The sequence below is a fragment of the Apteryx mantelli genome, chromosome 2, assembly GCF_036417845.1.
Source record: "Apteryx mantelli isolate bAptMan1 chromosome 2, bAptMan1.hap1, whole genome shotgun sequence".
Lineage (NCBI taxonomy): Eukaryota > Metazoa > Chordata > Aves > Apterygiformes > Apterygidae > Apteryx > Apteryx mantelli.
Window position 1 is genome coordinate 94953474 of NC_089979.1, and position 16743 is coordinate 94970216.

Here is a 16743-nt window from a genome sequence, read left to right on the forward strand (position 1 = left end):
CTTTTCCTGTCACCAACTGCTGGGATACAGATTTATGACTCGTGGAGGCTAGCAAAGAGACAAGCTGAAAAAAGTACATTTACATGTTTGTCATGTAGAGCTCAGAAAGTGTGAAGTAAAAAATGAGGCCTTGAGAGAATGGGCTAGTAACCAGGTCTACCTTTTGCTAGCAAATTTGCCAAAGCAAAACTTTGAAGATTATCTTTTTCTTCCACACTTTCAGCTGCTCTTACGTGATCATGGTAGAAGCAAATCCTTTTGTGAAAAGTCCTAAGGAGAAAATACACAAAACTTCCCTTCTGTGTTAACAGACATGGTTAGTAGCTCTTTCTATTTTCCTGATAGCATTAAAGCTCCAGGGGGTTTAGGAGGGAAAGTTTTCCTAGCTTCTACACCAAGCATGGTCAGTTATCCAATCCAGTGGACACAGGAAAATTAAAAATTGAAAAGACATCTTAGTGTTCTTAAAGATGCAGTATACAAAAAAAAAAAAAAAAAGTCCAGCTGCAATACTTGTATTTTGAGGCAGAAGGAAAAGAGAAATGGTTGCAAGTGTGCAAGAAATCTGTGAGGACAACAGATCTTAAGGATGGAACAGGTTAATAAATTCTATCATTTGAATGACTGTCTCAATGTACTTTCACACTACAGGTGATTCCATGGAGTACTCTGCTGAGAGCCTCTGACAGAGGGACCTCAGAGACTCTAATTGAGCAGAGCCTTGCCAAATGCAGCATTGCTCCTTCAGAAAGCTCTATCAAGAGCGTAACACCTAAGGAAGATATGAATGGAAATCAGGGTAGCAATACTCTGCAGACCATGTTGGAACCATTGCACAAAGGCACCTGTTGCTTGAGCTTTAGTTGAGAAGGCACTGGCAGGATGCAGAGGGTCTACATTCACAATTTAATAGCATTCCTTTACATAATATGCATCATGAGACTTTGAGTCTCTGAGGGCATTAGCAGTCCCTTTGATCTTTCTGTTCTAGACAGGGAGAAACTAAGGGGTCTCCACTCAAGGGAATTGGTTTATCTTTGGGGAAAAATAGCACAATTCTAACATTCAAGCTGTACAGGGTTACTTCTGCAGAAGCATCATGCAATTTATGGAGAAAAAAAGAACAGGTTAATTGATTCCCTTGGACATACTGAAGATCAGTCACACAGGACAAGAATTTCAGGTACATCTCAAAAGTCATGGGATTGACATTGAAATGCAAGCAAAATTAGTCAATATTATCTCAATAGTTCTTAACTCACCAGGCCAAAGACTGACCATCTAAAAATCCATTCCCCTCCCAGTACCTGCAATTCCTAGGTACAGTATTAGGATTCACAGCACCTGGAGTACTTCCAGGCTTTACAGGATATACGCTGTGGTGTGACAGGCTACTGAACCATTCTGGTCCTCTGGGACACATTCAATGGAAAAGTCAATGGAAAAAAAAACAAAAACAAAAACAAAAAAACCCTTTGTCCCAACTGATGATATTACATGCATCTCTTCTGGGTAGAGTGAGGGGTCTGTGTGTTCACAGGCTCAGCCCAAGTTAATATGTGAACTCCAGAACATCAATTAGTACAAAGTAGGCTTGTGCCTCCTTTGTACTTGTCTCTGAGAGTACCTCTGTTCAGGTACTCATAGGCAATGCCTTCATTCTGTCCTTCATCAAAAACATTTTAATTTAGCAATTTTCTAGTCATATCTTATAATTAGACATATAATACAAGAAATTAACTTTAAGCATTAATCTGAAAATACTGTGGAAATGCAAAAATATCTTGAGTTTCCAGAAAACTTAAATCCAAGCAGTATTCACACATTTCATCTAAGCTGCTCTACACTTCAAAGAACTGGAGAGGAGAAAAAAAACAACAACAACAAAGACTGAGATCTATTGTAATTCTATAAGGATGTAAAGAATACACTGCTGAAGGTAGCAATGGTTTCAACATTTTATTGAATTGGTGGTGCTTTATGTGCTGTTTTTAGTGAATCGATGAAAAATTATTTTTGTACCCCAAGTATCTTTTTTAATTATTTGTTTATTCACTTTATAATCAAATTGCATGCTAGCAATTTTGTTCAATCCCTTAGCCAGGGAACTGATTTTATAATTACATTTTCTGAAATAAACTATTTTACATCAGAGTAAATACATACACAAAGTACAATGTGAAAGTGAATTGAGGATGTTAATATATGCCCAGTGCAGTGCCATATAGAGATAGTGCTTAATAGAGTCAGCTTAGGTATTGTAAGCAATGTATGTTAGTATATCCAGGTCTACTTACTCTGCATTAAGGACTAATTCAGCTCTGTTATTTTCAGTATAAATATCTTTATACAGCATTGCACTGTACAGTGCAGACATATTCCATGAGGAAAAATATATTTGCTAATGGCAAACATGGCTCTAAAAGATGGGTCAATAAAAAGCACTCTGGCCATTAGAACCTTCATTCTTCAAACAAGTTTGACTGATCTTTAACTCCATTTTCTTTCAGAAATCTGATCATGTCTCCCCATATGAAAAAGTCCTTAGAAACATACCTAGCTAGTATCAGTATTGAACTTTACTTGAAAAAGCATTGCCAAACTTGCCCTCAAATATTTCAAACTTGTTGATCCCAGACCAGTAATGACAAAACCACAGATCTGTCAATTACTTAAGAAGTTTTGGCACGGTTAGAGTGGGAACTGCAATTTCTTTAAAAATTGGCACGTAGTTTGGATTTGGTTGGCTTGGACCTTGGTCCAAAGTCTCAATGATAGTCTGCTTCATATCTCTGCTGGCATCTCCTCTCACTGTGAGCAAAGCTGCAATATGGTCATCCCTGCCAAAGGAAAATGGTAAAACTGGCTTTAGTAAGAAGCTTTGTAGAAGCAATATTTTGTCAAAAATATCACTTTTAGTTCACAGTCCTTCAGTTTCAGTGTGTACTTCTAACACTTCTAGTATTCTAATACTTCTAATATTAGAAGTACTTTTAATACCTCAAGTACTTAATCAGATTTCCAGTCACTCAGAACTAGCTTTTCCAGCTCAATATAAAACACCATTGTGATGCACATGCTAGTTCAGAACATATACATTCTCTATTAGCATCACTTATGATAAGAAAATGATTACATTCTAAAATATGAATAATATGAAAATATTTACATATAGCTACATTGTAGTCTCTGGCTAAATTTTAAAACAATGATTTTTATATATATATACTTAACTTTGAGAAGAGAATTACCTGATATCTGGGTATTTACTGACTAAAGTTGAAACTTCCAGATAGAGTAGTGAAGGATCAGTTAGTTTGATAACTTCTGCAATGGCTTCAATGATGCCACAGAGTCCTTCAGTGTCTTCTCCAGATCCCTGCAAGATGAAAAGTAAAAAACAAACAAACAAACAAAAAACTAACAAAAAAACCCAAAAGCAACCCCTGCCCAAATCTACAGACAATCCTTTAATCAGTGTTTTGTCTTACAATGCTGTTTAATTCCCCAAACAGCTTAATTTTCTGACATTAAGAAAACAAAATAGTTGTGAGTTGTCACTAATAGGCCTCTTCCCTCTTCTGTTTCAAATTATCTACCCAGTTCGGCCCACAATTTTATTTCAACTAAGTTGCATCTTCAGTAAAGACATTTATTTAACTGACAATTACAACTTTAGCTGAACAGACCTGACCAATATATTCTCTTTTCTTAGGTACATGCATAGTATATCTTTTGTTTACTCCATAAGAAGAGCTGTAACAGGTCAGATGAAAGATCTGCCTAGCCCAGTACCTATATGATCAACAGCAGCAGTGTATGATGACTAACAGCAAATGCCTAGAAAAAGAACATAAAAACAGGGCAGAAACAGAGGAATACTTTTTCAAAAGACTCTCGCAGCCTCCACCAATTTGCAGCCTGGGAAATCCATGAGCTAGAGGTAATCATTTGTAGTTTATAGGCTGCAGTGGACTTTCTTCCCTGAATTTGTCCAATTGCTTTTTGAACCCTTGTAAATTTTTGGCATCTATAATGTTCTGTAGTTCAAACTCCCACAGCTACACACTGTGGAAAGAACCACAGTCATCGTCTTTATTTTATTTTATTTTTTATTTGGAATTGCCACTGGCTAATTTCATTTGATGCCTATTTGGTCACCATCTCTCTGGTAAAAGAACTGAATCATTATTCACCATCTCTATGCTGCTCATGCTGCAAGAGACCTCTGCCACATTTCCTTCTCTCACAGTCACCTTCATCTGACTGAAGGATTGTAATGTATTTATCTGTTCCTCAAACAACCTTTTAATCATTGTCACCTTACTGCACAAAAGATGCATATGTATTACAGATTTCTATAGGGGCATAATGTTTACTATTTTTGTTTTTATTTCTTTCCAGACATCATCTGCTTTTTTGAGTGGTGTGAGGCATTAAGCTGACATCTTTGAATTCTATGATCTTATTCTTGAGCGGTAACAGTCAACTCAGATCTCATCATTTTTGTGAAGTTAGAACTGTAAGTTGATGCATGTTCATCTGCTGTTTCCCTGCTGTTTCATTAGACCTTAAGTTTTTCAACTGGCTCTTGTACCCTGCCAGCTCAGGAACCATGCAATTTAGATAACTTATGCATCAAAAATCCCTTTTCAGACTTCACTGGTGATCTCCCTCCAATGTGAAACTGATCCTCCCACCCTTCACTTTCCATCTTTCAATCAGTTACTTATACGTGTGAGGATATTCCCTCTGATTCCACAGCTATTTAAATTCTTTTGTAAAGATTTTGGTGCAGTAACCTGTCAAAAGCCTCAAAGAAGTCCCTGTAGACAATCAACTGGTTCTTCCTTATCTGCAGACTTACCCTCAGAATATCAGTAAGAAAAGTCATAACTTATAAGCAACATGTCATATTTATCCACATGTCCATGCATTCTAGCCTTTAACTTTTACTAATTCGCTAGCATAAACATTAGGGCTTGATGTGTAAGCCAGATCTTTCCTGAAACTTTATGTAAAAGTTGGCCCTGCATTAGCTTCCTTCCAGTCATCTGGCTACCAAGGCAGCTTTCAACAACAGATCAGCTAAACTGCAATATCTACTAAATAGATATTCTGGATATTCTCTGAACTATTTTAGCACTCTGAGTTCCACATCACCTGGTCCTGGCAATCTGATACTGTTCATTTTGTCTATTTATTCCATAATCTCTTTTATCAATGCCTTAATCTGAAACAGTTCTTACAAAGAATCCTCCATAATGAAGGATTCTGATATAGGAGCTGCCCCAACATCTTCCACAGTGAGCAGACATGAAAACCGCACCCCACACCCCAGTTTTTCTGGCTTTATCTTTCTCTGCACTCTTTTCCTTTTTTTGATCCATACTGGCTTTCCTGCTCCTTATGTAGTTAAAAAAAACCCCACACTATTATGATTTTAAGCATATTTCGTAAGTTGCTTCTCAAACCCCTCTTTTGGGTCTGCCTTTTCGTATTTCTATTTTCACAGAATCACAGAATGGTTGAGGTTGGAAGGGACCTCTGCAGATCATCTAGTCCAACTCCCCTGATCAAGCAGGGTCACCTAGAGCACACTGTACAGGATCGCGTCCAGGCGGGTTTTGAATATCTCCAGAGAAGGAGACTCCACAACCTCTCCGGGCAACCTGTTCCAGTGCTCTGTCACCCTTACAGTGAAGAAGTTTTTCCTCATATTCAGATGGAACTTCCTGTGTTTCAGTTTGTGCCCGTTGCCTCTTGTCCTGTCGCTGGGCACCACTGAAAAAAGTCTGGCCCCATCCTCTTGACACCCTCACTTAAGATACTTGTACACGTTAATAAGATTCCCCCGCCCTCAGTCTTCTCTTCTTCAGGCTAAACAAGCCCAGCTCTCTCAGCCTTTCCTCATAAGAGAGATGCTCCAGTCCCCTAATCATCTTAGAAGCCCTTCGCTGAACTTGCTCCAGTAGTGCCACATCTCTCTTGTACTGGGGAGTCCAGAACTGGACACAGTACTGTAGCGGAACGCAACTACCCCCCTACACATCTCGGGCCCAAAGCGTGGCAGAGCGCAACTACCTGCCCCCCCCCCCCAGGCCCAAAGTGCGGTGGAGCACAACTATCCACCCCCCCCCACACACAAACACCTTATCTCAGGCCCCAGCTGACCGCAAATAACTAACAGCACCCAGGGCTGACCAGGAGGAACTAGGCGATACTGGTTGCAACTGGTGAGGCCAGAAATGGGCATGAGGTCAGCAAAAATGTATATTTTCCCCAACACAGCATGAGATCAGCAAAAAAGGTATATCTCCACACCAAATATTGTATGTCCATGAGTCAAACTCCGTGCCCATAAATAGTGCTGCAGCCTAGAGCCCACTGAACTCCTGCATGGCAGCGGGCTGCATGGCAGCGGGCTGCATGGCAGTGAATCTCCCCTTGAGTTGGGATGCCTCTCAAGGTTACTCTCCTGGAGTTAAGAGAACCTCCGACAAGAAACCGTTGGAGTGGTAAGAAACTGAGACTCGGGCACTAACAAATGTGCAGTAATATTTGCTTGCTATGACTACACTGTATGGCCATCTTCAATAAATCTGTTTGCAATAAACCCAGAGATAATAATAATAAACTGCCAATAACCAATAACCTTCCTCCCCCCCTTTGCACCCGTGACAAGTACTCCAGGGGTGGCCTCACCAGGGCTGAGTAGAGGGGGAGAATCACCTCCCTCGACCTGCTGGCAACACTCTTCCTGATGCACCCCAGGATACCATTGGCCTTCTTGGCCACAAGGGCACATTGCTGCCTCATGCTTAACTTCGTGTCCACCAGCACTCCCAGGTCCTTCTCCGCAGAGCTGCTTTCCAGCAGCTCAACCCCCAACCTGTACTGGTGCATGGGGTTATTCCTCCCTAGGTGCAGGACCCTGCACTTGCCTTTGTTGAACTTCATGAGGTTCCTCTCCGCCCACCTCTCCAGCCTGTCCAGGTCTCTCTGAAAGGCAGCACAGCCCTCTGGTGTATCAGCCACTCCTCCCAGTTTTGGATCATCAGCAAACTTGCTGAGGGTGCACTCTGTCCCTTCATCCAGGTCACTGATGAAGAAGTTGAACAAGACTGGACCCAGGACTGACCCCTGGGGGACACCGCTAGCTACAGGCCTCCAACTAGACTCTGCACCGCTGATCACAACTCTCTGAGCTCTGCCATTCAGCCAGTTCTCAACCCACCTCACTGTCCACTCATCTAACCCACACTTGCTGAGCTTGTCTATGAGGATGTTATGGGAGACAGTGTCGAAAGCCTTGCTGAAGTCTAGGTAGACAACGTCCACTGCTCTCCCCTCATCTACCCAGCCAGTCCTTCCATCAGAGAAGGCTATCAGATTGGTTAAGCATGATTTCCCCTGGTGAAGCCATGCTGACTACTCCTGATCACCTTCTTTTCCTCCACATGCTTGGAGATGGCCTCCACAATGAGCTGCCCCATTACCTTTCCAGGGATGGAGGTGAGGCTGACTGGCCTGTAGTTTCCTGGGTCCTCCTTCTTGCCCTTTTTGAAGACTGGGGTGACATTGGCTTTCTACCAGTCTTCAGGCACCTCTCCTGTTCTCCATGACCTTTCAAAGATGATGGAGAGTGGCCTAGCAATAACGTCCGGCAGCTCCCTCAGCACTCGTGGTGCATCCCATCGGGGCCCATGGATTTGTGGGTGTCAAGTTTGCTTAAATGATCTCTAACCCAATCCTCCTCCACCAAGGGAAAGTCTTCCTTCCTCCAGACTTTCTCTCTTGCCTCCAGGGTCTGGGGTTCCTGAGGGCTGGCCTGAGCAGTAAAGACTGAAGCAAAGAAGGCATTCAGTAACTCTGCCTTCTCTGCAGCCTTCGTCACCAGGGCACCCACCCCATTCAGCAAAGGGCCCACATTTTCCCTAGTCTTCCTCTTGCTACTGATGTATTTGAAGAAGCCCTTCTTGCTGTCCTTGACATCTCTCACCAGATTTAATTCCAAACGGGCCTTAGCTTTCCTCGTCGCATCCCTGCATACTCTGGCAATGTTCCTATATTCCTCCCAAGAGGCCTGATCCCCTTTCCACTTTCTGTATACTTTCTTCTTCTGTTTGAGTTTTGCCAGGAGCTCCTTGCTCATCCATGCAGGTCTCCTACCTCCTTTGCTTGACTTCCTACTCATAGGGATGCACCAATCTTGAGTTTGGACGAAGTGATCCTTGAATATTAACCAGCTCTCTTGGATCCCCCTTCCTTCTAGGGCCCTAACCCATGGGATTCCTCCAAGTAGGTCCCTGAGGAGGCCCAAGTTTGCTCTCCTGAAGTCCAGGGTTGCGATCCTACTTAGTGCCCTGCCGCCTCCTTGCAGGATCCTGAACTCCACCATCTCATGGTCACTGCAGCCAAGGCTGCCCCCAACCTTCACATCTTCCACCAGTCCTTCTTTGTTAGTACAAGGTCCAGCAGCACACCTCTCCTCATTGGCTCCTCCACCACCTTTGTCAAAAAGTTGTCATCAATGCTCTGCTGGAACCTCCGGGACTGTTTGTGCCTAGCTGTGTTGTCTTTCCAGCAGATAGCAGAATGGCTGAAGTCCCCCATGAGAACCAGGGCCTGCGATCGTGAGGCTACTTCCAGCTGTCTGTAGATCGCTCTTCATCCATCCCTAGGCACAGCTCAATACATTCCAGGTGCTCTCATAAAGAGCAACTCTACCACCTCACCTTCCCGGCCTGTCTTTCCTAAAAAGAATGTAGCCATCCATGACAGCATTCCAGTCATGCGAGCTATCCTGCCATGCCTCTGTAACTGCAATGAGATCATGGCCCTGCGACTGCACACAGATCTCTAATTCTTCCTGTTTATTCCCCATGCCGCGTGCATCGGTGTACAGACATTTCAGAGAGGTGACAGAGCATGCAGGTTTCCCAGGAGGGATACAAGAGGATCCTCCATAGCCACGTCCTGTGCGCCCTTCCCCAGCTGCATGCACCCGCTGGAGTTTTGCTGACTACCCTGTCTCTGTAACTCTCCCCTTCTCCCATCTTTCCTAGTTTAAAGCGCTCCTTACCAGGTTGGCCAACCTGTTGGCAAAGACACATGTGCCCTGCTTAGTGAGGTGGATCCCATCTCTCCCCATCAGTTGTCGATCTTCAAACAGGGTCCCACGGTCGTAGAAACCAAAACCCTGTTGTCAACACCAGCGGCGCAGCCAGTTGTTAACTTGGATAAGTCCATCTCCTCCTCCTCTCATCCATCCCCCTCACTGGCAGGATTGAGGAGAAAACGATCTGGGCTCCCAGACCCTTGACCACCATCCCCAGAGCTCTGAAATCCTGTTTGATGGTTTCCAATTTGCCCTTGGTATCATTAGTGCCCAGGTGGAAGAGCAGCAGTGGATAATAGTCTGAAGTGTGGACAAGCCTTGGCAGTCTTTGTATGACATCTCGTATTCAAGCCCCTGGCAGGCAACAAACCTCTCTAGATAAAAGATCAGGTCGGCAGACAGGTGCCTCCATCCCCTGCAGCAGGGAGTCACCCACAGCAATCATTCGCTGCTTCTTCCGGGTGTTCGCACAAGGCACAGGGTCTGTTGTCCCAGTTGCTTCCCTTGAAGCCACGCCCAGCTCCTCCTCAGCCTGGAGGGCACTAAACTTGTTCCTCAAATGCAAGTCTTCGGGAGGAGTAGGAGCCTTTCTCCTCCTGTGAGGACTGACCAGTTTCCAGCCTTTTTCTACAGTGTTATGATTTACCATTTCACACGGCACAGAGCCTTCCGGCAACTCCACTGCTGTAGGGGGTTGGGACTCCTGGAGTTGTATGGTCTCCAAGAATACCCTGTCTATCTCTTGATCATCCTCTCAGATGCTATGCAGCCTACTGACTTCCTCCTGTAACTCCCTTACCTGACAACACAACTTGTCATCAACAGCACACCTTCTGCAGGAGAGCTGACTGTCAGCCCAGGCCTCCCGGAGAGGCCCCAAGCACTCCCTGCAGCCTGAGACCTGTAGAGCTGCATCTGCTGTCAGAGGGTCCGTCTGGGTCCAAGCCTCTGACACAGCTGATGCAGCAACTCCAAAAGCTACTGGGGAATGTACTCTGTGGTGTGTCATGACCATACCTGAGGAAGCGTACACTGCTGGGATTGGAAATGAAGGTGCCTTCTTGCACCTTTCTGCACAAGCTGCTGTGTCTGTTCACTGCCTCTGTTAGCTGTGCTCTCAATTTTGCTTTAAATGAGGTCAACATACTTGTCTTATGATTCTAAATAATACATACTACCTGATATTTAGCTAATAAATATGTTTGATGTAATATCCCTCTCCTCCAGCGAGGAAAAGAACCCACCCAATTATTTTTCCCACTGCCAAATAATTGCTTTTTGCTTTCACTTACTGCTAAGCTTTCAGGGTGCCTTTCTCTGTGAGACCACTAGAAGGAACTACAGAGAGCTGTATAAATACATACCAGTAGAAACACAGGTGCTTAGGAACTTTAACAATGGGTATCTGTGTGTTCAGAAACTCTATCCATGGCCTCAGCTGGGCATCCTTTGTATTCACAAATCACCCAACATGTTGGAGACATCTAAGTCTAGCCATTTTCCCCAAGCAACAAACAATCATGTTTTAATCTAAATTATCAGGTTAATCAGCATTACCTGAAGCAAATACTTACAGCTGCAAGTTTCTTAAACAGAAATCTAAACTGTTCTGCTTCTTTGATCATTCTTTCTGCACCTTCTTTTCTCTCTTCTGCATTCTTGAAAGATATACGTTTTAGCATGATTGCTCTGATGTATTCTACAACCACTCTCCGATGGGCCTCAATAGTCATTGTCTGAAAGAAAAAAAAAAAAAAATGGTAGTGGATTATGCCAGTGATACAAATGTAACTATTATATTTAACAAATGTCACCATCATATTTAGTCTTTGAGGACTTACTAGGTTTTGAAATGTGTACAGGCATACCTCAGAGATATTGCGGGTTTGGTTCCAGACCACCACAATAAAGTGAGTCACATGAATTTTTTGGTTTCCCAGTGCATATAAAAGTTATGTTTATACTGTAAGTGTAAAGTCTGTTCAAAGTGTGCAATAGCATTATGTCTAGAAAAACAATGCACATACCTTAATTAAAAAATACTTTATTGCTAAAGAATGCTAACCATCATCTGAGCCTTCAGTGACTTGTAATCTGTTTGCTGATGGAAGGTCTTGCCTCGATGTTAATGGCTGCTTACTGATCAGGGTGGTGTTTGCTGAAGGCTGGGGTGGCTGTGGCAATTTCTTAGAATAAGACAGCAATGAAGCAGCACTTTTAATTTCCTTCAAGACCTTTTCCTTTGCATTCACAGCTTGGCTAGCTGTTTGGCACGAGAGGCCTAGCTTTCGGCCTGTCTCAGCTTTCGACTTGCCTTCCTCGCTAAGCCTAATCGTTTCTAGCTTCTGATTTGAAGTGAGACGTGCGACTCTTCCTTTCACTTGAACCCTTAGAGGCCACTGTAGGGTTATTAAGCGGCCTAATTTCAATATTGTTGTGTCTCAGGGAAAAGGGAGGCCCGAGGAGAGGGAGAGAGACGGGTGAATGGCTGGTCGGTGGAGCAGTCAGAACACACGCAACATTTACTGATTTAAGTTCGCCGCCTTATGTGGGTGCAGTTCTTAGCACCCCAAAACAATTCCAATAGTAACATCAAAGATCACTGATCACAGACCACCATAACAGATATAATAATAATAATGAAAAAGTTGGAAATATTGCGAGAATTACCAAAATGTGACACAGAGACACGAAGTGAGCGCATGCTGTTGGGAAAACGGTGCCGATAGGCTTGCTCGACGCAGGGTTGCTGCAAACCGTCAATTTGTAAAAAACGCAGTATCTGCAAAGCGCAATAAAACGAGGTATGCCTATATTTGCATTTCATCAGCAGTACACCGTTTTTGTTATAATACCAGTGAAAAATTTCAGTTTCCTAAAAAAAGCTGTACTTCCTACTAGAGGACATTTTAAGCAGCAGGTTTCAAAGATCACCAAGATAATCCTATAGACTTTATGGGTGGCTTTAGATTTTCGTGATGCTAATGGAAATGAAAATCTGTCCTTCCTTAATGAAAAGAATGTGCCAAGTACCAGAAAGAGATAAACAACAAAAACAAGATATCTCTGATAACATATCTGAATTATTCTGGAGGAGCACAAGCATATCCAAAGACTACTATAGAAGAACAATTGTGAAATAATTAAGATGACCTTAAAAATAATTAAGATGACCTTAAAATGTTAAATAATTAAGATGACCTGGCTTTGTTTGGCCTTGAAGCCTTGCTTTTCATATCTGGTCAATGAATGACCAGCCATCACAAAGGTGTCTAGTGGAGGACTCCAGTTCATTGTATAAAGCACTCCAACCTGGCCTGCACTATCTGTGCTCTGGGTCAAGTCTGGCTGAGAAACCTGGAAAGTATGGACTAACAGAACCTGCAGAGCCAGTAGCACCCACTTTCTCAGATCTTCCATTTGACTGCTTTGCCGTTCTCAGCTTCTCTTTTTATAGGGAATAGCTGCTACTGGTGCCTAAGCATCTGGTATTGGTGCAAAACTAATGCTGAAGTTTGAAAAAACTTAGGGGCTTCAACTCTAATGTGAGGGGAGTCCCTAAATCCCACAAGACTTCAGTTATTTTTTCTTAAGCACGGTGGCAAAGTTACTTACAATTAAGAGAAACCCTACAAAATAGGTTGTCACAAACCTTTTATAGTATTTTCAGTAGTACATGACAAGCTTTATTTTCAATCAACATGTGCTTCCAGTTTCAGTCAAAACTTTGGAGAAAGGTTTTAGGGGGACTGAAGGAGGGGTAAGGGAAAACAACAGATTATGAAGTATTGCAAGTCACAGCCCTCAGCCACAAAGTAGAAAATGTGAATTTAAGTCCTGCTCTCACGATAGAGCAGAAACGCAACTTCGGTTTACAGGTTGTTCAGGGCTGCTTTCTCAGCCTTTTCAGCTGAAGCTCTTGCATTTGTGGAATTTATGCCAATTACACAGAGGAAGGTTAATTCCACAAAACAGACTGTGGGAGACAGATAAGTATGCCCCATTCCTCTGAAAAGTTAACGTATACAAAGAGGAACAGCTGTACTACAACTGAGAAGAAGAACACTCAAGAAGAGCCAGCGTGGCAGGGCATTCACTTTGCACATGGGAAAACAGCAGAGCAGAATGAATGTAAGACCCAGACCTTCCATATTCCAGATTATGGCCTACCCTTCGGGCTACTGTATTTTCTCAGGTGCTCTGTTCATGTGACTTTTAAAACTGGATTTTCAAAACAGGGTTAGCCAGGAATATTTTAAAATAAATTGTGGGGGGAGGAAAAAAAAAGTCCCACAACAACCAAAATCAGAAAAGCATGTCCCATCCAGCTCAGAAACATGTTGTCTTCTGTTAGAAATTTTTTCGTGCTGGGAGAAAATGGAATAAAAGATATGATGAATGCCAAAAAATGTGTTCATTACCTTCTTCCCAATAAGATGGCAATAAGCACTAAATGAAACGCATATGATCTTAGAAATTGATATTAATGATAGAAAAAAAACCTATGCCAAGCACTTTTACCTCACAGGAACAAAACTGTCCTGGGAAAGAAGGGTGTTCCATGCCATAGTTATGGACTATTCTGGGACTGATTTAACTCTTTTTGGACTGAATATACCTGTAATTCACATACACAACAAGACCTCTAGGATCTGCAAATACTGAAGGTAAAGGGGTTAAGAGTTCATCGGAAGAACTTGGAGCAGTTCCTTCTAGCTTTTTAAAAGTTAAGGTAAGAAAGAAGGAACAAATGTACGATTTTCAGAGCATGTCTTTCAAAAGCTTCAGACTTGATAAGAGTTTGTTCAGACACCTCCCCCGAATCCTGATCATCTTAACTTCCTAAGTCTTAGGGAATAATTTAAGACAGCTTTTAGCTATCTTAACTATACAAAACAGAATTTAACTCAATAAAGGATAAAAACAACCGTAATAATAATAAAAGATTAACAAATAATAGAAATCCAGAAATCATTTGACAGAACAAAGGAGAAAATTAAAAAGACCTAACATGTGATATTATGTGCTGTAATGGCTCTTTAAACATGAGTATGCATTTACCAAACCTTATGGTGCCAATTTAACTATACCTTATTGTACATAGGACAATTAGAAATTGCAGAATGTGCATTTAAAAAAATAATAATAATTACAGGCCAGCAGTACTAGTTTCAGAAGAGCAAATTTTATCTATCTGCAAACTTCTGAGGAGAAGCAGAAAAATACAAGTTGGTAAGAATACAATCTAGTATATACCAATACATTTTCTGGACTAAATCCTGCAACTCTGATCTTTCTTTGAAAATTTTACATGTAGCTGATCAAAACAGATGAGGAATGCAAGTTTTAGACTTTTGCAGTATTCTCATTATGAACATTTTTTCATTTCCATCAATGAGTCAATTCAAAACTCTGATTTCTATATTCCAATTCTGAATTCCATAAAATATTCAGAGATTCCAAAATAACATGATATTCAGAATACATTTTCCAAGTAGCATAAAATGTTTTGCACCTACCTTTTTATAGGGCTTTTTTATTTTTGCAAAGTCATTGAAATAATCCTCTACAGTGACACAAATAGTCCCCACAGCATTAGACCCCATCAACCACTTCTTTGTCATCAGCTCATTGAGATGTGGCTGAGAAGATAACAACGAAAATTGATCAGGACACTTTTGTTTTGGACACTCTTCACCCTATCTTAGCGCAACTACAAAAAAATTGCAGACAATTTGAAATGTCATACACTTCTGAACTACATTCCTTCAAAAGAAATACGCAATTAGTGTAGAAAAATGATATTATTACACATTCCAACAGATCTGATTGGTTGTCAAAATGACAGCTCCCACAGAGTACTGTGCCAATACACACACTGATTGTATATATAAACCAACTGCACTAATCTGAGAGTTTGTTTTATATGAGTTCTCCAAAATACTTTAGTTTTCTATTTAAATATCTCATCCTAAATAAAAATTTAAGGCCAAGGACAAAATTAGCATAAGGTCTGATGTGTACTGGTTTAAACACAAGGCACCTTTAAACCATTGAAATACTGAAACTTCATGCTCTCTCTCTTGAGCTGCTACTAGCTATTCAGTTTTTCCTCTTTGGGATGATCCCAGAAACTTCCTGTGCCTATTCCAAACTTGGCAGCCTCTACTCTTTGATTCCCTTTTCAGAACTTCATAATGCATAATTCCAGTATTCTCAAAGATTTGACTTCTAAGTAATAGTTATCTCTCTCCAGTGCAGAGAGATAAAGTACTTCTGGTTTGTGTTGTATGCTGATAGTGACATGAAGCTTGAAGTTAATGAATTTCAAAGGACAGTTATTAAAGTAGATGGACCATTTCCCCATAATCAGTGAATATAGTTAATGACAAATAAAGGTCTTGCTGAAGAGCTTTCCAGAAGTTTTAAGATAAACAATGTCCCCACATCTTTCTTACTGTGCATCATTTGAGGTGTTTAGGTGTATGTTAAGTTCAAAATGCTATTACAAATTTAAGTAGTCCTGAAGCACTTTTCTCCCTCCCCCATTTCTCTAATTTCCCTCCGTACCTCCCTACACTCCCAATTTATTTTAACTATGAAAAGCCCATTTTTTCTTGGGTGATTCTATACAACTCTATTCTTAAACATGGAAAAAAAATCCAACCTCTAAATCCATGAAGACTTCATCCAGCAGGCTAGAGCATCCTTCTTTGGCAATGATGTCTAAAATCACATCCATGTTTGTATGACTGCTGGACAATGTATCTTCCATTTCAATTTTCAAGTATTTTCTTTTCAGACTGATTATAGATTCTCTGTGACAAATAACAAGGCTTTTCATCATGCACTGAAGCAGATGCACAATTTCATTGCTACTAAATTGCCTGACTGCATGCACAGAAAGAGACATACTAGATAGTCTTATTTTTGCAACAGGGAAAGCTTCCGTTGCTTGCTTTGGAAGCTTTAATTCACTCTCTAGCTTGACCTTCCAGTGATCACATTAAACTACTTTTATGTTGGTAACAAACTAACAGCTGCAGAGAAATAGTTGAACGTGGGGTTGGATTGCTGAACTCAAACATTAGCAATGAGGATTTCTTTTTCTCCAGTTCTGTCCATCTTAAACACCCTGTTTTAAAGGGGAACTGAGAGAGATCAAATGCAAGAGAAGCGGCAGGCCCCAGACAAACTAACTGAAAGGACTAAAATTCTTCTGAAAGTTTAAGTTAAGTTTCTCCTTGGCAATGAAATTCTCAGAATAACAGCAAGTGGATTTGCATCAGGTGATGGGTAACAGTTTGGCTTGGCAAAAGCAATGACAATCACAGTATCTGTCTCCTAAAACATTAATGTATTTAAACTTGCCTTCTTTGTTTAGTCAGCTAACCCTCTTTGTATGGTAAAGAAGAAAAGGTCCTCAGGTGTAGTATTATGAGCTATATAAGAGTACTGATTTTTTCCACAATACTGAAAAAATGTGCAGACTTACTTAAAGGTTTGACAGTTGTTGATGACTGCAACCATGTATTGAACATAGCATTGAGGATACTGACGATTTTTAAGATGCTCTTCTTTATATAACTGTGCTTCGTCTTTGTACCTGTAACATATCCAAG

At 41.4% G+C, this 16743-nt stretch overlaps 1 protein-coding gene and 1 long non-coding RNA gene across 4 annotated transcripts in view; one reads left to right on the forward strand and one right to left on the reverse strand.

The window, feature by feature from the left end:
• Window positions 1-217: 217 nt before the first annotated feature.
• LOC136991280 (uncharacterized) lies at window positions 218-5612 on the forward strand. Its single transcript, XR_010883409.1, has 3 exons — window positions 218-316; window positions 3716-4522; window positions 5516-5612. It is a non-coding gene; the product is annotated as an uncharacterized lncRNA (long non-coding RNA).
• The window catches only part of EXOC3 (exocyst complex component 3), a 33832-nt gene continuing 19037 nt past the window's right edge, over window positions 1949-16743 (reverse strand). For all 3 annotated transcript variants that reach the window (XM_067291139.1, XM_067291138.1, XM_013957760.2), the window contains exons 8-13: window positions 16617-16727; window positions 15789-15939; window positions 14641-14763; window positions 10696-10857; window positions 3252-3379; window positions 1949-2840 (exon numbers count right to left, since the gene is read on the reverse strand). In XM_067291139.1, coding sequence (XP_067147240.1) covers window positions 2669-2840; window positions 3252-3379; window positions 10696-10857; window positions 14641-14763; window positions 15789-15939; window positions 16617-16727 — 847 coding nt within the window. In that variant the 3' untranslated portion in view covers window positions 1949-2668. The remainder of the gene's footprint in view (window positions 2841-3251; window positions 3380-10695; window positions 10858-14640; window positions 14764-15788; window positions 15940-16616; window positions 16728-16743) is intronic.